Source organism: Magnolia sinica, chromosome 1, assembly GCF_029962835.1.
Source record: "Magnolia sinica isolate HGM2019 chromosome 1, MsV1, whole genome shotgun sequence".
NCBI classification, from domain to species: Eukaryota; Viridiplantae; Streptophyta; class Magnoliopsida; order Magnoliales; family Magnoliaceae; genus Magnolia; species Magnolia sinica.
In genome coordinates, this window is record NC_080573.1 from 10,370,146 (window position 1) to 10,393,458 (window position 23,313).

General features: G+C 41.9%; 2 protein-coding genes across 2 annotated transcripts in view; both read right to left on the bottom strand.

Moving 5' to 3' along the window:
* On the bottom strand, positions 1–14,251 carry LOC131243849 (uncharacterized). The gene is made up of 3 exons (XM_058243467.1): positions 11,037–14,251; positions 9,370–9,432; positions 1–208 (listed from the first exon to the last, which is right to left on the bottom strand). Exons 1-3 carry the CDS (start codon positions 14,249–14,251, stop codon positions 1–3), a joined length of 3,486 nt encoding a protein of 1,161 aa, XP_058099450.1.
* The window catches only part of LOC131239370 (disease resistance protein At4g27190-like), a 21,340-nt gene continuing 11,992 nt past the window's right edge, over positions 13,966–23,313 (bottom strand). The window contains exons 2-3 of the mRNA XM_058237052.1: positions 22,629–22,738; positions 13,966–17,855 (exon numbers count right to left, since the gene is read on the bottom strand). Coding sequence (XP_058093035.1) covers positions 14,285–17,855; positions 22,629–22,633 — 3,576 coding nt within the window. The 5' untranslated portion in view covers positions 22,634–22,738 and the 3' untranslated portion in view covers positions 13,966–14,284. The remainder of the gene's footprint in view (positions 17,856–22,628; positions 22,739–23,313) is intronic.

Genomic DNA, 23,313 nt, shown 5'->3' on the forward strand with positions numbered 1-23,313 from the left:
TCATGCGAAGAAGTCCGTTCTCTGCTGTCTCGGTGTATTCTTGTTTCTGAAGAGCTCCCCTAATCTGTAGCTTATCTCTGCACATCTTCGAATGGCAGAGGGTGAGATGCATGGCGAGTTTGGTTTTGGTGGGAAAGTCTGCGGGTGCAGGCCTTGATTGAAGCTGTGGGCCTTATTTGCTGATGTAGCATCTTCGCTTCTGTAGCTTCTGGTGCAAATGTAGTAGCATTGCTTGCATCCGTAAAAATGAAAGGGTAAAAAACGCATTGCTGCCTGTATCAGTTCAGGATTTAGCTCTCCCAGCTACCCAGCGGTTCAATTTCTCCGGTCACTTTATTAGCAATCCCGTGAAGAAATTGTAGACTGGTTATGTTGAACCCCGTCTCAAGCTCCTACCAGTTGCCTCTTACAAGGAAGAACTTGGTGCTTTCGTTCAGACTGCTCTTTGCATATATCCTCTAAGCTGCTCTGTCTGACCCCCTGCTGTTTGGTTAATGAATGTTGTGATAAGTGATTGTATGTTGTTTGGGGGAAGGTTGTTGGTTGTCTATATGTTTTACTTTGCTGTTTGGGAGTTGTTGTGGTTCTTTGCTGGCGGCAGTGATCTGTGCAGTTGGTGTTTTGGGAGGTTGCTGCAAGTTTTATTTTTTGTTGTGAGTGGCGGTCTGTGGCTGCCGGTTTAGAAAAAAATAAAAAGTGCATCAGGTGGAGCTAGAGACTGATGATGAGTTGCTGAGTGCCTGGCTAGTCCCAGAGTTTTGTTCATGCCGTCTGCTGGATCAGAGGTATTTGGGCCAGGTTGAGAAGGTGGCCCAGTAGGTGTGGTGGGCTGTCAGCTAGTTTATGGGCTGTAGTTGTGGGCTTGTTGGGGGAACTGCGGAAACACACAGATAATAATCTAGGATAGTAATCCAAAAGCACCAAGCAAAAGGGAGAAAAACACAGAGATTTAATATGGAAAAAACCCTTGCAGAAAAAAGCTACGGTACAAAGCGATAGATGATCACTATAAAAGCAGAATTAAAAAGTATAGAGTTTACCCGATTTGAACGACCTCGAATCTCACCCTTGATACACCCTTTGAAACCCTAGGAAGATTTAGAAACTCTTAGAATACTTCAATAATTATCTCACAATTCCGATTACACTCCGATATATAGCCTTTAGAGGAAGCACAATCGAAATAAGAAACAAAATCCCACAAATTGTAACTCTGCGTAAATCTATGCTGAACAGTTCAATGGCATCGAACGTCCTTCGATGTCATCGAAACTTATCCTTCGATGGCATCAAAGCCGAGTCGATGACATCCAACTAACTCCCAAACTATCCAGAGACAAAATCAGATTTTCCGAAAATCCTCGATTCAATCGAGCAATGTTCAATGTCATTGAAGGCGCAATCGAACACCCTTCGATGGCATCGAAAAAATGCCTAGATAGGTCAATGACCAACTGCGGAAAATCTGAAAAATCTCAATAGGATCGAGCACTGTTCGATATCACCTTCGATGGCATCGACAAGCCCAATAAGGGCCTGTTTGGCCGGGCAGATTGGATGGGATTGGAAGATAGATCCCAAGATTGGCCAGGCGTGCCAAACAGACACGGGATCCTAATCCCGGGATATAGCAATCCCATGGATCTTAAGACAATCCACTGACATCACCATCATTACCATTAAATCCCATCCAATCCACCCTAATCCGTTCAAAATTGCTTGGGACGTGTTTGGTTAGAGGGATTGAAAGGGATTGGAAGGTTTAATCCCGGGATTGGCCGGGGGTGCCAAACAGACCGAATATAGCAATACCATAGATCTTGCACCAATCCACTGACGCAGCTATCATTACCTTGAAATCCTTGCAATCCACTCTAATACCATCCAATCCATCTAAGCTGCCCGGCCAAACAGGCCCTAATAGACTCGATTTAAGACATCTATTACAACAGGGCTGTCAGCTGGTTTGGGAGAGGGCTATTAAGTGAGGTAAAATGACAGTAGTTGCTGCCAATTAGAAATAGTTCAGTGAGGTGTAAGAGTGGCAGTTGGGAGAGCTACGGTAGTTTATAGGTGGCAATGGGGAAGATCGTGGAGGCAGAGTGAAGCATTTTGTGTAGGTTCGGAATATTAGTTTATAGGTGGCAATGGGGAAGATTGTGGAGGCAAAGTGAAGCATTTTGTGTAGGTCCTGAATATTTTGTCAATGAGAAGCCGTTATATAGTGGGGCTGGGTCCATACATAACATCATTTGTTGCAACGGTCTTCTCTACAACACTTGTGACTATTGATTTTCTATCGGTTCGTTGCTGATCACGTTAACCATCATGTTAAAGTAAAGAGTGTTAGAGTCATTGAGTAAGGGAAAGCAAGTGTTTAATATGAATATTGCAAGAATTTTGCATTGCATGTGGAGCTGAATGATTGGGGATCTGATGAATTTCCTAAAATTTGCAAGGCACTTGATATTCAATACATTAAAGAAGGTCCATATTCTCATTATTTAAATTTGACCATGCGAGTGGCAGAGAGCTACCTCGACACTTGGCATGAAATGTTAATGGCCTCATTGACATGGATGATATATTTCTAGCAAATCTTCCTCGTTTCAGCACAGTGTTGCAGCACAAATCTAACGAAGAACCGGCAATGGAAACTGGGAATAAATCACTGGCAGGAGGGTGGAGTTGCACAACCAAGCCATCTTTACTGGAAAATCTTGGATCTATTTTGGCGGTGCAGAGGTGGTTTGGTTGACACCTGCGGAGTCCGTGGCTCAACCTTTATTTTGTGGGAGCTCTGGCTGGGCCGTAACGCTGCAAGATATGAAGGCAGTTTATTCTTCGCAGCTCACGTGATAACAAAAGTCTATCGATGGCTTAATGAATTGGGAAGGGGAATGAAGTACCTCGATAGGAATCGCTGACAGAATCTGTTGTGTTGGACGTGCTAGGACTACCACCAAGAATTTTAATGAGGCGAGACTCTATATAGTTGGACGTGCTAGGACTACCACCAAGAACTTCATGGAGTTGGCTGGGGCTATTGGTTTGTTTGGCAGGTTCCGTCGAGGCCCAGTTATGTTTGTCAACTCCCTATTCTTCCTCAGTCCTGCAGATCTATAAATGGGGTTTGCTGGAGTTGCAATTCAGAATGATTCAGGACAGTGAAGTTGTTGTTGGCTGTGTGGCAAGCTAGCCCATTTTTCCCTCCTCTATTTTATGTAGTGGGTCCCTGGTAGCAAGTACTGAGATAGAGATTGTTATTTCAAAAAAGAAAAAAAAAAAAAAAAAAAAGGAAAAAAAAAAAGAACCTTGATAATGCATTTTCACACCGGACTCGAGTGGGGTGGCCTCCGGATTCGAGTGGAGTGGCCTGTGGGATGTAGGGGCATACTTGGGGTGGGTAGCCCGTATAACCCATGGATTCGGGGCTCATGTGAGGTGGGTGACTCGTTTAGGGCAAAACCCATGGATTTGGGGCCTACGAGAGGGCGGAACCCATGGACTTGGGGCCCACGAGAAGGGTTTGGCCAAAGATTTAACCCATGGATTTGGGGTTGGGCTATGAGATAAAGGAATTAATTTGCCATACTCTAACAGTTCAAGCTTTTAGAGCAAGTGGTTAATCACTTAACATCTCTGCATTTCATGTGGCTGGATTGAAGGCTGTTCAAGTTCCCAAGATAGTTGGAGTTTGTTGCTTTCCTTAACTGCTAAGGCTGCTGACTAGGTCAGGTTCTGCTAGCGTTCTACTTCCTGTTGGGGCTGATTTAGTTCAAGGTGTTGCTACGGCATGTTAAGATTGCCAAAAATAAATGAAGCAGGTTTTGGTGGATAGGGGCTCTTTTGGATGAAGCTTGGCTGAGTTTTGTCCTCACTTTCTTTTGCCTTTTTCGGCTTCTTTCCATGCGGGCTGTGTTTTTGCTATACGATAGGTGAGGCTTGTTTTTTTTTTTGTGGATCCCATCCGAAGTATAAGACTATAAATTTTCTTCAATAAAATTCAGGTGGGTAATCTCACCTGTTTCCGAATTAAAAAAAAGGCCTGCCTGAAGGAACATGTTTGTACTCCCATCTTTCTTTTTTCTTTTTTTCTTTTTTTTTTTTTTTAAAAAAAAAAAAAAACAAGGTTCATTATTTGATAATTTATACCATTGGTACATTGGACCTCACTAAAGACACACCACGCCCAAAAATCTCTTGGAAGGCAAAACAGTGACCTTTCAATCCATGGGAAAATTGGCCGTCAAAGAACAGAAATGAAGCAATGATCGGCATTCAACTGAATAATGTCCCAATATTTGTGGACAGGATCTTCTCGTCTGATAGACTTTTAAGGAATGGCGCATCCATAGATGTTCCAACTTGTCAATGGCCTCCGACTACCTAATCATGATCCCCAAGCGTACAAAAGGAGAAGCTGAGTATGATGTTATTAGGGTTGGCCTTGGTAAGCTTCCCATGAGGTCCAGCTGTGTGGACCCCAATGATATGTGAGGAACATCCACTCCAATCAGAAACACCCTTCAATGGTGAGCCACGGGCCAAAATATCAGCACAATTCATGACTTAGGTGGGCCACACCACGAATAACAGTTGAGAGTGTGTGCCCACCCATTAAAATCTTCCAATCGTACACAGGGCCCACTAAAAAGTGGTTTTGACATTTAGTTCATACATCGGATGTGTTCCAAATGGATGAGGGGTCAGATGAAATTTTAGGCCATTCTAAAACTTAACTGAACCCTACCAAGTGCTTTTAAATGTTTTAAGAATGCTTTTTTATGTTTTCAGATGATATAACCCATATGAGTTTCGGATACATCTGATTTTTGGCACATCCCACAACTTAAACGGAACCTAGCAAATTCATGGTGTAGATTTACATCATACATCATGGTGGGGCCCACAGAGCTCAACGGCCACAATTAAGATGGATGCTACAAAGGAAAATCAGCCCACAATTAAAGGAATCTTATTTGTTGTCTTATCAATCCTGTATTATGGTAAAGTTGTACCATCTCTGTGAATAGCAGTACAGTGCACTGACTTTATCATTGAAGGACAGCCCATTCCATTACATCTTTCTTTTGAATTTTTTGAAAAACCATGGCGTGAATATGCATTCATGTACTGGATTATTTATGCTTTTTATCTTCCATATATGTATGTATATTTGTGTCAACTAATTGTTTTATGCATTGGAAGCCATATTTATGCACATTTTATTGCAGCTTGTAGTATGTGGGAGCCAAATTACCTGCAACCCTTGTTAAAGGGAGCATGCCACGGTGTCCATGAAACATCCACTGTGTTGATTAGTTTTACCCGCTCATCTTGGAACATGAGCCCAAAGAGGGGGTTCCAAAATTCAATTGGGTTACACTACAGGAAATAGTGGATATGGAAAAAGACCACCATTGAAACCTTTCTTTGACTTACTGTAGTGTCCATATGCCATCCAACCCATTTGTAAGGTGACTCACATTAGGGTGAAGGGAAGAAGAAAATATTATCCTGATCCAAAACTTTTGTGGGACTCAAGAAGGTTTGAATGATGTGCATTCGATCTCATTGCTTTTTGTAGTGTGGTCTACTTTTTATTTTTATTTTTATTTTTTTAAGAAAGGTGGGAGCACACCACGTAATACTTTGTTAATTAAAAAAATAAAGACTCTAAAAATCTTCATACAGGTGCCACAAAAAGAACAGGCCTCACCTACCGTATAAAGCAGCCTAACCCCAGTGACGGATTGGGTCATGCTTAGCATTTCTGCTGCTGATGGCTGATGCTTTATCTGTTTTTTTTTTTTTTTTTTTTTGCTTGATCCATTGCATGCTTGGGAGTGTGCTGCAAGGCAGAAGTTTGATGGCTATTGCTTATTTTCTGTTGCTTTCTGTGAGATGCAGATCTCCGTGTTGGATCACAGAATAAGGGAATTTGAGAAGGGGTGTTTGTAAAGAAGTCAAGTGGGGACATAGGGTATATGATAAGAGAGTCTGAGCCATTTTTTTTGTTGGGCACAGGGCAGGCCCGAATCTATGGGACAGAGAGTATAGCTCAGTTTGTCCAAAAAAAAAAAAAAATGTCCAAAAAAGAAAAAGAAAAAAAGAGGAGAGTCAACAGGTAAAAACAAAGAAAAAAAAAAACTCAATTGGCCTAGTTGGGAGCTGCTGCCCCCTTCATCCTCTGCTTCAGTTTTTCTTGAATCGATCTGGGCCGAAGGTATGTCTTCCCTTGAAGATGCTGATGGTCAGGTGATGTCTTAGTACTTCTTGTTTGGGATTGAAGTAGCAGATTGTGTTAAGAGAACAGAGGTTCTTTGGATGGGATGGCTGGGCAGATATGGACAAGTTGTTTCAGAGGAATAGGCTGTTGGTTGTTTCTAAAGATGAAAACTTGTAAATGCAAGCAGGGTGGCAGCAACTGGCTGCGGGAATGATTGAAGCTCGTGCAGCGAACGAGTCGGGAAATGTCTCCTTGCTGCTGATACACGAGGTGGCTTTGATGCAAAACTTATTTCTGGATATTGAGTGGCTGCTTGGCATCAAATGTAATGCTGGAAAGCACTGCTTTGATGCAAAAAAGGGTGGCTTTAGCTTACCTTTTTATTTTCTTCATTTTCTATTTTTTTGATTTGCCGATACGATAGGTGAGGCCCGGTGTTTAGTGTGGAGTCCACCCGAAAGTCTAGCCTATACATCATCTGTTCTTATTAACAAAGATTTAGGGGCATGGCCCTCCTTTTGAAAAAAAAAAAAAAAAAACAGAGACATGCCTAAGCAGTGTGGTCCACTTGAGCTTTGAATCTACCCGATTTTTTTAGCTCATGTACTAACATGAGACATCTCAATCGAGAGATGAAGTGGATATAACACATACATCATGGTATGCCTGCAGCACTTTTGCTTACACGAGTCCCTATAAGAGGGCTTGTAGAAACTTGGCATGAGGTAGCTCGAATCCTACACCACTGTGCCATACTGGTTTGTACCACAGCTTGTTGTGTAGCTTTAGGTGTTTTGGCCTAGCAAACCTTCAAATTGAAAACCATTGCTCTCAAAATTTCCTTCGCCAAAATATGAGTGAAACTATAGTCACACACCTTGGAGAAGAATGAATAGGATTCTATCATACATGTAGCCCAAATGTTTTAGCAATGTACATGGGTTTTCAATTTCGAAAAAGTCAGACCATAGTCTGGTAATCTAGATTGCTATTATGTTGTATCCCACTGTTGGACTCTTGAGTCAAAAATATTCCTTGAGGGCAATATTAAACCTTCGATTTTTGGCCTCCAAATACCTGATTTCGAGGAGAGGAAAAAAAAAATTAAGTCTTAATATTGATCAATAGCGAATTTTGATCTAAAAGATTTTTGGGCTTTCTCCATCCCTGGTGGGACTCGATGAACTATTTGGTTTGAATCAACAAACCATAGCTGCTATTATGTTACTACAGACATGCAAAACAATTCACCCTTTCAAGTCATTTGCTTGCTAAAAAGGACTATTGGGTCAGCCAAACAACACCATAAATTATCAATGAGAGAGAGTATGGATTTCATATAACATAGAATTGGATCGACGATATTCCAATTACATACTCGAATTTAATCCTTAATTGGATCCAAATATTGTCTCAAAGGAAAGCAACTGTCTGACCTCCTTAATAGTTGGTCCTGCTTTCCATTACCAGTTTACCATTACTAGCACATTACAAACAAACAAAAGCACCACTCCTGTGTTCATACATCTTCTTCAATTTATTAGCATCCACATAGTGCAAAAGAAATTTTTTTTTTTCTTTTTTTTTTTTTAAAAAAAACGTTACTGAGTGTTTTTATGTCTATTTAAGCTTTTCATTCAAATGTCCTTAATTTCAAATCCTAAGAAATCAAGCATCGCCATCGGCTATTCATTTATTGTCTCTCTCCTCTTCTTTGCAAGAGACCTTGCCCTGTAAAACATAGTTTTAGCTTTAATAATCATTTACAGGTCACAAGTACAGATATATACAGAGGTGAATTGAACCGTGAAACAAAAACAACTGATATCTCATAAGTATTTATAGAGGTCTCAAGTCCAACCAGTTAAACTATAATCTATTTGCCACCAGTGAATCACTTCCAATGTGTCATTTGTAACAGACATCCAAAGGTTAGACCCACCATGAAAAAAAACATGTGAAAAAATTTAGCTCCATCCGCTTACCAGGTGGGCCACGCTATAAGAAACAATGTCCAGCTATTGATAAAAAATAAAATAGAAGTGTGGTCCAGTTGATAAATGTACATGGCTGATTTTTGTTACAGGCAATCCTCATGATGCAGAAAACCTATTGGAAATGTTGGATGTTTCATGCACATGATAGGCTGGAAGTTATCTACTAGGTGGATGGTAACATATGGTCCAACCAATTGGACTAACATATCTATAATAATACTTAAAAGTAGTGCTCAAATTGCAATTATGCTCCTCTCAAGCTAGTTCAAATGTAATGCATTAGAATTTTGGAGCTTAGTCCCTCAACACAAATGCCGATGGACTTTTTGGTTGGCACTTAAAAAAATGAAATCATCTAAATTTATTTAACAATCATTATGTATTAAAGATTTTGGTAATTATATATTAAAATAATCTTAATAGCATATGATCTCTAATGCATAATTACAACTAACAAAATTAGGATATGGAGGCACGAGGCCCACCTTTCTATGAACTAAGTACATGATCTGATGGCCCCATATGGGAAAACCCAGCCCTATTATCTTCCTCACCAGATTATCCAAGCCGAATAGGAGATTCTTAGGGATTCTTGGCAGTGCTGTGGGGCCCACCCAAATAAACCACTTGGAGCACCCAATGCACCACGTATGCAATTATTGTAAGCTGGCATACTACAATATGGTGGGCCCCACAGCATGGGCATCCTGGTTCCCGCACAGGAGATGGATGACTGAAGACTGAACAGGGCAGAGAGAGAACAACTGGAAGTGAAGTATTTGATACTCAGGTGAACGTCAATACTACACTTGTGCATTGTACACGTGGCACACATATAACTCAGGCTGAACTGTCCAAACACTCCAAAACCAAAATATCAGAATGATTGGATGGTCCTAGCTTCTTATTAATGGACACTTGGTTGTCCAATCCCGAATATGGAATGGCGACAGTTTTTCATTGCTTGTCAATCATGTGTCCACCAATCGACTTGTGGCCCATCTAAAATATAGGTGTTTTCGATATCCAGGATGCATATCATGTGCTACTTTTGAAGTCTACAAGTGCATATATATGAATCATCTTAACCTGCCAGAGTATTGAATTTTTCTTATTAATAAAATCAGAGAAATTGCTGACCTATTAAAGATCCCCACTGCTTTAACGGCTATAATGAAAACATTCCACAGCTCATCACGTGACCTGAAATCCAGATAAAACCAATCACGTTATTGACCATTCATCTACAGTCTCATTTCTAAGCCCAAGAATTCTAGTTCTACGTAATTGAAATTAAGCCCAATCAATACCTTTATTTCGCCCTGCCAAACAGGGTGTCAACAGGCTGGCTGGGCCTAATGGGGATCTAAGCTGGGTCCCACATTGGCCGAGCATGGGTGTAACTAAACAGGTGTTGCTATGGGTTTGGGTACTTGGCTGGGTGTGAATATAACCCCCAATCTCACATCCACATGGGGCTGATATAATGGTACGGCCACAGATTCTCATAGCAGGCCGCACTACATCACTCCTTTGCGAAAAGGATGCAAATTGCTTAGCCCAATGAAAAGTGACATGCCTTCAAGGTAGATTCATTAATTGATATAATTATCACTGCAGTGCCTTCCGTCCCTCGCCTGCCCGTGAGAGCAAATGGGTCAATCGCTCGGTGGGCTCCACTATGATGCTTATGTAAAACCCGTACCAATCACTAAGTGCATCATCCCATGTTGGGCCAGGGGCCCAAATATCAGCTCCATATGTGATTCAAGTGGACCAAAAGATTGGAAACGATGTACAGGCAATACTTCCTTACAAACTATGTCCATTAGTGTGGCCCACAGGATTCATGCATATGATTTTGTGTCAGCTTGCCTGAATTTTTGTGTGGAATCTAATGATTGGAGTGAATTTTATATAATTATCATGGTAGGGCCTGTAAAAATCAAGGGTGAACATTTCTCTCCCAACCATTTCCTTTGCTGCGGCCCACTAGAATCACAGGTCAACGTGATTTTTATATATTTATTGCTAATATGAAACTAAATATATTATAGTTTGAGTGAATCTTCATAAACGTAAGCGGTTCGCTCGTCAAAATCAAGAGCTGCGTCCCTAATAATTCTGTTTTCTTAAATCATCTTTCTCGACAGCTAGAGAGGAGGCTAGGACTTGATTTTTGGCTGCGGCCACCTTGATGTGTATGCAAAATTTAATCTCACCACTAGATGCATAATCCTAGTTTAGACCCATATCTGAAAGATGAGGCTGACTTGTAAAAGTTAGGATAGAGACGTGTAGCCTTTTATTTTTACAGGCCCACCGTGATGGTTATATAAAGGCCACTAACCATTAGATGCCACAACAAAAGTTAAGTTCAGGGTCCAAAAATCAGCCCCATTCGTGATTCATATGGATCGATCATACTAAGGTAAAGTGTTTGGAGGGAGATTGTCGCCTGGTACACTGTTTCTAGTCATGGGATCCACCTATATCATAATGGGAGTGTTTCTTGTTCTCTTAGCCTAACATGAGAAAACACGCGCTGGTTCGGGTGGATTTTACATGATATCACAGTGGGGCGTACCAAAGTAGCCCACTTATTTGATGGGAGGCCCACCCAACAGGCCCGTAAAGAAATGTAACAAAAGGCGGTAGATTGATAATTATACACGATTAATAATGCAGCATTTTAGAAAAGTAAGGGAATGTAAATTTGGAGTTCTTCGTAAAATTCCCATAAATAAATGCAAAAACACGAGATCACAGTACGTGGAAAGGAACAGAAGAATGGTAAAATTCCATACCTACTGATAAATGCATTGTGGAAGCGTGATTTGTCAACTTCATCTGCCCATTCCAAAGCCTCGAACCATTCAGTCACTCCTCTCATGCTCTGAAGCGAGGATGCGCTGTTCCTCCCCAAAGCAAGCCTCTTTAGACTGGAACACTGATGCACGTCGATCCGAAGCAACGAACGGAACACAAGCAAAACTTCACCCTCACAAAAGCTCCTTAGCTTTGGCATGTCTTCAAGATATATGCTCCGTAGGAAAGGGAATGTTGAACAATCTACTTCTCCACCATACCCAATGATCACCTCCATTTCATTGCAGCCTTCCAATTTGAGCTCCTTCAGCTGCTCGAGCGCCTGAGCTAGCCTCCATGATAAGAGATTCTTGAAGCCATGGCAATGCCGCACATTCAGAAATTGTAGATTTTTAAATAGGAAAGGTCGTAGAGCTTTCACTGGGGAGGGCAGATTTTCATACTCATCTGGGACTATCTTCTCCATTGTCTGACAACTTATAATCTCCATTCGTGGCTGTATTCTCATATGCAGTGGCAGATTAGAGGAAAGAATCGATTCTCCAGTCATGTACTGAAGTGACAGTGCACTGCTCGGCCCCAAAAGATGCCTCTTCACACTAGAACAACGAATCACACGGATCGTAAGCAATGATCGCAACTCAAGCAATACTTCACCCTCATAGAAGCACCTCAACTTTGGCATGTCCTCTAGATGTATGCTATGTAGGCGAGGGAATGTTGAACTATAAACTTCTCCCCCATACCCGATGATCACCTCCATTTCATTGCAGCCTTGGACTTTGAGCTCTTTCAATTGCTCAAGCGCTCGAGCTAGCCTCCATGATAAGAGATTCTTGAAGCCATGGCAATGCTGCATATGCAGAAGCTGTAGATTTTCAAATAGGGAAGGTCGTACAGCTTTCATTGGGGAGGGCAGATTTTCATACTCATCTGGGACTATCTTCTCCATTGTCTGGCAACCTATAATCTCCATTCGTGGCCGTATTCCCATCTTTAGTGGCAGATTGGAGGGAAGAATCGATTCTCCAGTCATGAACTGAAGTGACAGTGCACTACTCGGCCCCAAAAGATGCCTCTTCACACTGGAACAACGAATCACACGGATCGCAAGCAATGATCGTAGCTTAAGCAATACTTCACCCTCACAGAAGCACCTCAGCTTTGGCATGTCCTCTAGATGTATGCTAAGTAGGCGAGGGAATGTTGAACTATCAACTTCTCCCCCATACCCGATGATCACCTCCATTTCATTGCAGCCTTGGACTTTGAGCTTTTTCAGCTGCTCAAGCGCTCGAGCTAGCCTCCATGATAAGAGATTCTTGAAGCCATGGCAATGCTGCATATTCAGAAACTGTAGATTTTCAAATAGGGAAGGTCGTACAACTTTCATTGGGGAGGACAGATTTTCATACTCATCTGGGACTATCTTTTCCATTGTCTGGCAACCTATAATCTCCATTCGTGGCCCTATTCCCATCTTTAGTGGCAGATTGGAGGGAAGAATCAATTCTCCAGTCATGAACTGAAGTGACAGTGCACTGCTCGGCCCCAAAAGATGCCTCTTCACACTGGAACAACGAATCACACGGATTGTTAGCAATGATCGCAACTCAAGCAATACTTCACCCTCACAGAAGCACCTCAGCTTTGGCATGTCCTCTAAATGTATGCTATGTAGGCGAGGGAATGTTGAACTATCAACTTCTCCCCCATACCCGATGATCACCTCCATTTCATTGCAGCCTTGGACTTTGAGCTCTTTCAGCTGCTCAAACGCTCGAGCTAGCCTCCATGATAAGAGATTCTTAAAGCCATGGCAATGCTGCATATGCAGAAGCTGTAGATTTTCAAATAGGGAAGGTCGTACAGCTTTCATTGGGGAGGGCAGATTTTCATACTCATCTGGGACTATCTTCTCCATTGTCTGGCAACCTATAATCTCCATTCGTGGCCCTATTCCCATCTTTAGTGGCAGATTGGAGGGAAGAATCGATTCTCTAGTCATGTACTGAAGTGGCAGTGCACTGCTCGACCCCAAAAGAAGCCTCTTCACACTGGAACAACAAATCACACGGATCGTAAGCAATGATCGCAACTCAAGCAAAACTTCACCCTCACAAAAGCACCTCAGCTTTGGCATGTCCTCTAGATGTATGCTAAGTAGGCAAGGGAACGTTGAACTATCAACTTCTCCCCCATACCCGATGATCACCTCCATTTCATTGCAGCCTTGGACTTTGAGCTCTTTCAGCTGCTCAAGCACTCGAGCTAGCCTCCATGATAAGAGATTCTTAAAGCCATGGCAATGCTGCATATTCAAAAACTGTAGATTTTCAAATAGGGAAGGTCGTACAGCTTTCATTGAGGAGGGCAGATTTTCATACTCATCTGGGACTATCTTCTCCATTGTCTGGCAACCTATAATCTCCATTCGTGGCTCTATTCCCATCTCTAGTGGCAGATTTGAGGGAAGAATTGATTCTCCATTCATGTGCTGAAGTGACAGTGCACTGCTCGGCCCCAAAAGATGCCTCTTCACACTGGAACAACTAATCACACGGATCGTAAGCAATGATTGCAACTCAAGCAATATTTCACCCTCACAGAAGCACCTCAGCTTTGGCATGTCCTCTAGATGTATGCTATGTAGGCGAGGGAATGTTGAACTATCAACTTCTCCCCCATACCCGATGATCACCTCCATTTCATTGCAGCCTTGGACTTTGAGCTCTTTCAGCTGCTCAAACGCTCGAGCTAGCCTCCATGATAAGAGATTCTTAAAGCCATGGCAATGCTGCATATGCAGAAGCTGTATATTTTCAAATGGGGAAGGTCGTACAGCTTTCATTGAGGAGGGCAGATTTTCATACTCATCTGGGACTATCTTCTCCATTGTCTGGCACCCTATAATCTCCATTCGTGGCCTTATTCCCATCTTTAGTGGCAGATTGGAGGGAAGAATCGGTTCTCCAGTCATGAACTGAAGTGACAGTGCACTGCTCGGCCCCAAAAGATGCCTCTTCACACTGGAACAACGAATCACATGGATCGCAAGCAATGATCGTAGCTTAAGCAATACTTCACCCTCACAGAAGCACCTCAGCTTTGGCATGTCCTCTAGATGTATGCTATGTAGGCGAGGGAATGTTGAACTATCAACTTCTCCCCCATACCCGATGATCACCTCCATTTCATTGCAGCCTTGGACTTTGAGCTTTTTCAGTTAATCAAGCGCTCGAGCTAGCCTCCATGATAAGAGATTCTTGAAGCCATGGCAATGCTGCATATTCAGAAACTGTAGATTTTCAAATAGGGAAGGTCGTACAACTTTTGTTGGGGAGGACAGATTTTCATACTCATCTGGGACTATCTTCTCCATTGTCTGGCAACCTATAATCTCCATTCGTGGCCCTATTCCCATCTTTAGTGGCAGATTGGAGGGAAGAATCGATTCTCCAGTCATGAACTGAAGTGACAGTGCACTGCTCGGCCCTAAAAGATGCCTCTTCACACTGGAACAACGAATCACACGGATCGCAAGCAATGATCGTAGCTTAAGCAATACTTCACCCTCACAGAAGCACCTCAGCTTTGGCATGTCCTCTAGATGTATGCTATGTAGGCGAGGGAATGTTGAACTATCAACTTCTCCCCCATACCCGATGATCACCTCCATTTCATTGCAGCCTTGGACTTTGAGCTTTTTCAGCTGCTCAAGCGCTCGAGCTAGTCTCCATGATAAGAGATTCTTGAAGCCATGGCAATGCTGCATATTCAGAAACTGTAGATTTTCAAATAGGGAAGGTCGTACAGCTTTCATTAGGGAGGGCAGATTTTCATACTCATCTGGGACTATCTTCTCCAATGTCTGGCAACCTATAATCTCCATTCGTGGCTCTAATCTCATCTTTAGTGGCAGATTGGAGGGAAGAATCGATTCTCCATTCATGTACTGAAGTGACAGTGCACTGCTTGGCCCCAAAAGATGTCTCTTCACACTGGAACAACGAATCACACGGATCGTAAGCAATGATCGCAACTCAAGCAAAGCTTCACCCTCACAAAAGCTCTTTAGATTTGGCATATTCATAAGATATATTTCCTGCAGGTGAGGAAGTACTGATGTATCCGCTGCTCCCCCATTCGTGATGATAACCTCCATTTCAATGCAGCCGTCAACTATGAGTTTTTTCAGTTGTTCAAGCGCCCGAGCTAGCTTCCATGATAAGAGATTCTTCAAGGCAATGCAACCCTTCACCTCCAGGAACTGTAGATTTTCAAATGCAGAAGCCCATAGAGGTTTCACTGGGGAGGCGGCATCTCCATCTTCATCCTGGACCATCTTCTCCATTTTCTGGCAATCTACAATCCAAAGAAGCTCTATTTTCGCACTCTGTAGCAGACATGATGGAAGAAACGGATTTGCCCAGTCGCAAAATTTTAGAAATCTTAAATCCTTGGGCACAGGCGCCAACCCATATTTGAACATTTTCTCCCATCTCTCCACGTCAGAGTGTTTAGAACGTACCAGTTCTAGCTCCTCGGATCTTTCAATCAGACACTTGACAAAACTAGAAACGGGCTTTGATATTTCGAGACTAATCCTTCGATATTTACCCTCGACAGCCATGCTAAAGCGATCGCCCCTCATTTGATAGTCTCTACAGCCTGTTACGTAGAATCTCGATAAGTTCGTACATGAAAAGGAGGTTTCCTGTGAGAAGCATTCCGCATTTTTTACACTGATGTCCAGCATCGTCAGGCGATCCAAGGACACTACCTCTACTAAGCTAGCATTATTTCCATCTCCCGTTCCTTTAACCTCCCACGCGCTGAAGCTGCCTCTCATGTACAATTCTTCCAAGCATTGCAATCTCCGCACCACGTTTGGTGGTACTCTTTCCAGATATCTGGTATACGATAGATCCAAGAGCTTTAGATTTGACAATCTGCCTACTTCTTCAGGCAATTCCCTGATATTCGTACCTATGAGGGAAAGTATTTCCAGCTTCTCCATTTCTCCCAGTAGAGATAAATCTGTTAAATCGAAGCATTTATTGAGTAAAAGCACCCGCAGAGTCGTCACGCATGGGAGCGACGAAATTCCTGTGTAACTTAGATCTAGAACTACAAGGCTTTTCATCCCTCGGAAGAAACTATCAGGGAATTTCTTCAGAGAATAATTTTCTTGGAACAACAGGGTCAAGAGATTTGGGCAATCTGGCTCCGCGGGCAGCATGCTAATCGTACTTCTAATCAATGAAATCCTCTTACACTTGTTTAGCTTCTCCTTCCTCGGCCAATCTTTCATTTCCACACCTGCTCTGACAAGGAAACCATTCTCATCTTTTGATGCGATTGACCTGGTCACATCTCTGACACAATCATGCATTTTAACGTACCCTTCTTGATAGCCGTCCAACAGCAAGCAACGAGCCTTAAGCTTGTCGATCAAGCTATGCACTCTCTCCCTTGCTTCCTTCAAAGTTTCCACCTCGTCCAAGAATTCCTCACCAAATCCATATCTCACCAACGTTTCTATGTCAATATCAGAGCCTTCAGGAAATAGACAGCAGAACAAGAAGCACGACTTGATCTCATTAGTTTCCAAGAACTCGTAGCTCAGTTGCAAACCTGGGAAAATCTCTCCTATCATACTGCCTCTTCTCAGTCTTGTCAATGCATCAGCCCAGACCTTCTTGTCCTTGGGCCGCAATGCAGTTCCGACCGCCGCAAGTAGTAGAGGGATACCCCCGCATTCTTTTACGATGTCTTTCCCATATTCCTCCAAAATAGAAGAATCAACATCACTGCATATCATCACTTTGAAAAGATCCAACGACTCCATTTCTGTTAGGAACCTGACCTCAATCATAATTGTCTGGCTCCCATGCATATTGCATACATATTTATCTCGCGTCGTCAGCATGATTTTGCAACCCTGGCCGTTGGGTCCGCATGGGATCCCAATCTCGACTAGGTCGAGCTGTTCCCATACATTGTCAAGTATTACTAGTGTCTTGGTGCCTTGCAACCTCTCCAACAGTTGACCTTTTCTCACTGCTTCGCTGTCTTTATTGAGCTTCAGGCCTAGCTGGCCTGCAATCTCTGCCTGGATCTTTGATGGCTTTGGTTCCAAACTAACTTCCACCATTACAACATCATTGAATAATCCTTTTCTTTTCACTAGTTTGCCCATTTCTTTCATCAAGGTGGTCTTGCCTACCCCACCCATACCATAGACCCCGATGGTCCCAATTGCCTCATTACTCAGTGCCTGCATGATCTCTTCAACAGCCGCTTCTCTTGATGCGAAAGCTACGTAATCCCCCCCAGCAAGCATGGAGTCTGTGCTTGGAAGAGGAAGACTGAACGATACACTACGAAAACTTCTCCCTATACTTTGGAGCTCTTTGACGTAGTTCGTCTTTTGTTTTGCTTCTTTACCCAAATTGTAGCGAACATAACAGTTAGGAAGCCAGCCGCTTAAGCATCCCGCACTGCCTTCAGCTCCACTTACTAATCTTCCTGCATCCTCTTTGACTTCTTCTACACTTTTCAGCCACTCTTCCACATCAGCCTTGAGCTCTTCCTTTCTCCGACAAGCGTCATCTACCAGTCTCATCACATCACCTCTAATATTCTTCAAACTTTCAACCTCATTTTTGAAGTTGTCGACGTGGCTCTTGTAGTGAACAAGATAATCACCATGTTCCATCGCTGGTTCATATACAACCTTTCCTATTTGCAGAACACATCCGAAGATCCCCGAGGCCATGGCGTTTTGAGGAAAGCTGAAAAGGAGTAGCGGTAAAATATCAGTATTATAATTCCAAGTATCAGTTTGGCGGGTGCAACTTGCGTTCGAATCCAGACCCTCTCCTTCCACAAACAGGGATTTTCTGCTTGTTGGAATGTGATTGGTAGCCAGTAATGATTTGGCACAGTCAAATTGCAAGCAAGCATAGGATCGGATGCGGATTTCCGGACGCGGATTGTGTACCGACGATGCCAGTAGCGAGATATGGCTACTGGACAGTGCTGTATGGGCTCCACATTAATGTATGTGTTTTATCCATGCCGTTTATTTATTTTTAAAGATCATTTCATGGCATGAGATCAAAATTAAAATAGACCCAAATCTAAAGTGGACCACACCACAAGAAAAAAATAGTGGTAATTGAATGCCTACCATTAAAAACTTCCTAGGGCTCACTGATTGAACGCCTACCATTAGAAACTTCCTAGGGCTCACTGTAATGTTTATTTTCCATCCACAACCTGGATGAAGTGAAAATGCGAATATTAGCTTCATCCAAAACTTTTGTGCCCTCGATAAAATTTTAATGGCGGGCGTTCAATCATCATTGTTTCCAATGTTGTGGTACACATGTGACATGGATCTGAATTATTTTTGAGATCATGACCTAAAATGATCTGTAAAAAACGGATGAACAGCGTGGATAGAACACATACATCATCGTTGGGCCAACATAGCACCGTACGGTAGCCACGGGCTACTCACACCGTCACTAGGGACGCGGATTTCCTGCAAAAGCCTTTCGCATGAAGTTCGTGCGCTGAGAACTTAGGTGGGGCCCACTGTGACGTTTGTGAGAAACCCTTCCCGTCCATCCTTTTTGTGAGTTTATTTTAGGACATATTGTCAAAATTGAACAATATCCAAAGCTTGAGTGAGCCGTGCTAAAGGAAAATGTGGTTAAGGAAATTCCTACCGCTGAAACTTTCTTGGGTTCAACAGTGATGTTTAGATGCCATCTATACCGTTAATAATGTCATTCCTATTGGGATGAACTCAAAACAAAAATAGTAGCATGAATCAAAGCTTCTGTGGCCCCACAAATATTTCAACCGTGGACGTTTAATTATCACGTTTTCGGCTCACTTGAGCTCTGGATACAGTTCATTTTTAGTAAATGACTTAAAATGAACTCACAAAACAGATGGACGGAAAAGATTTCTCACAAACATCACAGTGGGCCCCACCTAATTTACCAGCACAGGAACTTCGAACTCCGCGTCCCCTAGGGTTTCGGCGTCCCGGATTCCATGCCCAAGAACTTCGAAGTTCTTGCCGTGGGATGAAAGGTGGGGTCCACTTTAATACTTATGAGAAATCCACGCCGTTCATCTATTTTTCGAGCTCATTTTAAGATATACAACAAAAAATGAGGATGATCAAAAACTTAAGTGAGCCGTAGGAATTTAATGAACACCGTTGAAACATTTATATAGCCACGAAAGTTACGAATCGATCTAAATTTTTTGTGTTTTCACTTCATCACAGTGAAAATGACCTTATAAACGGTTTGGATGGCATATAAACATCCAGTGGAGCCTAAGAAGGTTTCGATGATAGAAATTCCTTTTTCTAATGTTTCATCTCGTATGGCGCACTTGAGTTTTAGATCCTCCACATTTTTTATAGCATGTACTAAAATAAACTCGAAAAATGGATAGACATGTTGGATTTATCATAAATATCAGGATGAGCCCCACCTTGCATCCGCATCCTGCGGAAGGCTTCGGTAGGAAATCCGCGTTCTAGAGGATCTGGGCGCGGATAACCCGGCTGCTCGGAGATAGAGACAAGCGTAGGATCCAAAGGCTACTGATGCGCCACCGTGGTGTATAAATTTTATCCACCATATCCATTCATTTTTCCATATAATTTTAAAATATAGACCAAAAATAATTTAAATTCAATGCTAAAATGTACCACACTACAGGAAGCGGACACCCGCATTGAAACCTTCACTGTGTTGTTTATTTTCCATGGCCATATACACCTAGATGAATTGAAAGCACAAATATCATCTCGATTCAAAACTTATGTGGTCCCCAAAAATTTTTAACGGTAGGAGTTTAATCTCCACTGTGTGGTCCATTTGAGAATTGAATCTTTGCTATTTTTGGGTTCATAAAATAAAATGATATATACAGAAAAATGTGTGGACAGTGTGGATGCAATTTATACGTCACAGTAGCCCCTTAGTGATCCTCCGATCGAGCTCTGAAATGGTACCTAATCCGCGTCCATAGGATCTGGACTTCCTGCGTAATTGGTATGGAGTGCAATGCAGTATTAGGATTGTCCGTGTCAAAGTGCCACTTTCCTCCACCGAAAAGCAACTAGCAGTTTTTTAGATTATTTTTTTCTTTTTTCTTTGAATACTTCATTCGTTACAACAGGCAGAGGAAATAACCGACGTGGATTAGCTACTGGCAGGTTGAGTAGCGTCACCAAGTTATGTGGGACCCATCATGATGTATGTGCTGTATTCATACCATTCATCCATTTGGAGATAGCAAATTAGAGCATGAGTCAAAGAATGAGTCAGATCCAAAGCTCGAGTGACCCCATCACAGGAAACAATGGAGAGAGTGACGCCCAAAATTTTAAGAGCCACGATAGTTTTTTATCAAGCTGAAATTTTTGTTTTCTCTTTTTCATGTATGTTTTAACTTATCAACACGTTAGATCTCATGGAAACATATTAGTAGACCTTAGGAAGGTTTCAACGGTGCCATCACTCTTCCCACTATTTTATGTAGTGAGGTAAACTCCATGTTTGGATCTTATTCATTCTCTCTCATGTTCTAAAATGATTTCTCCAAATGGATAAATGATATAGATACACCACATACATCATGGTGTGTCCCGAGAACTGGGTGACTTAATTTCAAAGTCTAGCTACTCAACCTGACAGTATCTAATCCGCATCGCCACTTCAGGTGACAAATCCGACGTGGAGAGCACAGGCCTACCAAAAGGGAGGCAAATTGCCTACTAACCGGGGCAGGGCTCCGTGGGGCCTGCCGTGATGTAAGTGTTTTATGCACGCTGTTTCATCATTTTTCTCATATTAATTTAAGATATGAACAAAAAATTAGGCAGTTACAGGGCTTAAGTGGACCACAAAGTGGGGATTGAACGTCCCACCATTAAAAACTTATTAGGAGGCGGAGAAGCTTCGGATCAAGCTAAAATTTGTTTTCTCACTTCATTCACGTCTACATCACCTTATAAATAGGTTGGATGGTTAAAAAAACATCACGTTGGCCATTAGAAAGGTTTCAAGGTACCATTATCACTACAGCTTCATTTGGTGTGGTCCACTGGAGCTGTATAGATGCTTCAATTTTAGGATCATATCTTAAAATGATCTTAAAAAAAAGTGATGAACGGCGTGGATAAAATACTTACTTTACGGTGGGCTCCACGGATCCATGGATTACCGTCCGCGAAACGGTGGGGCGGAAAGCCTTTCGCATGAAGTTACTGCGAAAGGATTCTGGGTGGGCCAACTACACTGTTTGTTAGAAATCCAACCCGTTCATCCGTTTTTATATATAATTTTAGGATATGTAACCAAAAACAAGGTGGATCTAAAACTCAAATGGGCCACACGAGAGGAAACATTGGGGATTTAGTGACCACCTTTGAATTATTTATATGGCTACAAAAGTTTTGTATATGTCTAAGTTCTCAGTGTTTTCACTTCATCTCATTAAAAACTACCTTATAAACGGTTTGGATGGTATATAAACATCAAGGAAGAGCCTAGAAAGGTTTTAACGGTAGGAATTCCTTTCCCCACTGTTTCATCTTGTATGGCCCAATTGAGTTTTAAATCCTCTTAATTTTTCGCTGAATATCCTAAAATGAGCTCAAAAAATGGATGGACGGGTTGGATTTGTCATAAACATCACGGTAGACCCCACCTTGCATCCCAGCGAGCGCAGGAACTTTCCGCAAAAGCCTTCCGCAGGAAATCCGGTATCCCGAAACGGGAAGCGAATCAAGTGAGACCCCGAATCCACCGATGGATGGGACCCCGACTGTGGGGCCCACTGTGATGTATTTGACTACATCCACGCTATCCATCTATATTAAAATCTCATTTTAGGGTATAATTTATTTTTTAATAAAAATGAAGTAGATCCAAATCTTAATTTTGTACTATCCCTTGCAAACCGACCCCTGACTGTGGGGCCCACTGTGATGTATTTGATTACATCAATGTTGTCCATCTGTATTGAAAGCTCATTTTAGGGCCCGATAAACAAAAATTAAAACAAAAAATCAGATCCAAATCCCAATCCCAATCTTGTACTTTTCTTTGCAAACCGACCCTAATTCATGTTGGGCATTTTATAGTAAATCTATCTTATTAGTTATTCGTGGACCCAAAGTGGATCCACCTATAATGACCATAGATGGTTGGAGAAGACTGACCGACCATGGATTGCTTGATGGGGTGATCATGGCCATTCAAAAGAAGACTCGCAAAATGAATGTATAGGAATACCATTTTAAAATGGACTGTAAGATTAAAATTTTAATCTTACAGTCCATTGCACATTGTGCGTGCTTTTCATCGTAGGGCCTTGATTGTCTCATCATGGTTTTCTTATTATTTGCGATCTAAGAGGAATCATCCAACGGCAGTTGTTGATCATTTGTGGACGCACTTGGCTTAATTTGAACCATAGTAAGGGACGGGAAAAGTCATGGAAAGGGCTTGTGTACCTCATATACATACCTCATATACAACCGTAGTAATCACCATGTTCCATCGCTGGTTCATATACAACCTTTCCTATTTGCAGAACACACCCAAAGATCCCCGAGGCCATGGCGTTTTGAGGGAAGCTGAAAAAGTGTAGCTGTAAAATATCAGTACTATAATTCTATAATTCTGTTTGAATTTCATAAATAGAATGGAACCATAACAATAATCTAATCAATTGACTTGATCAACTGGGCCTCACAGTGAAGAATAGCCATTCATGATCATATATTAAGAATAAAATTTGAAATTTTTAATTAATGGTTAGATCCTCTATGTGGGTCCTAAGTTGCGAGTGATCAACAAAATGAAACAGACTGTATCGACTACTGAAAACATAAATATGTTTTATTATGATATGTATTTAAGTGGTTATCAATTAACTAAAATTAGGGTTTCATCTCAGAATTCAGTTCACCAAAATACACGTGAGTGATCCCAAAATATGTTTCTTCTCTGTTATGATTAAAGTAATTGTTTGATTGATGTGTTGAGTTTATTCACTTGTATTGATTACTTTACTAAAAGTGCCTAAGGCAAATTGTTGTTAGTGAAATATGGTGATGTATGTGACAAACTGTCAATATGATGCATCGATCATTCTTATCTCATTATGTTATGCATAGTGCTCTTGCGCAGACTCTTGTGGGCACGCCCT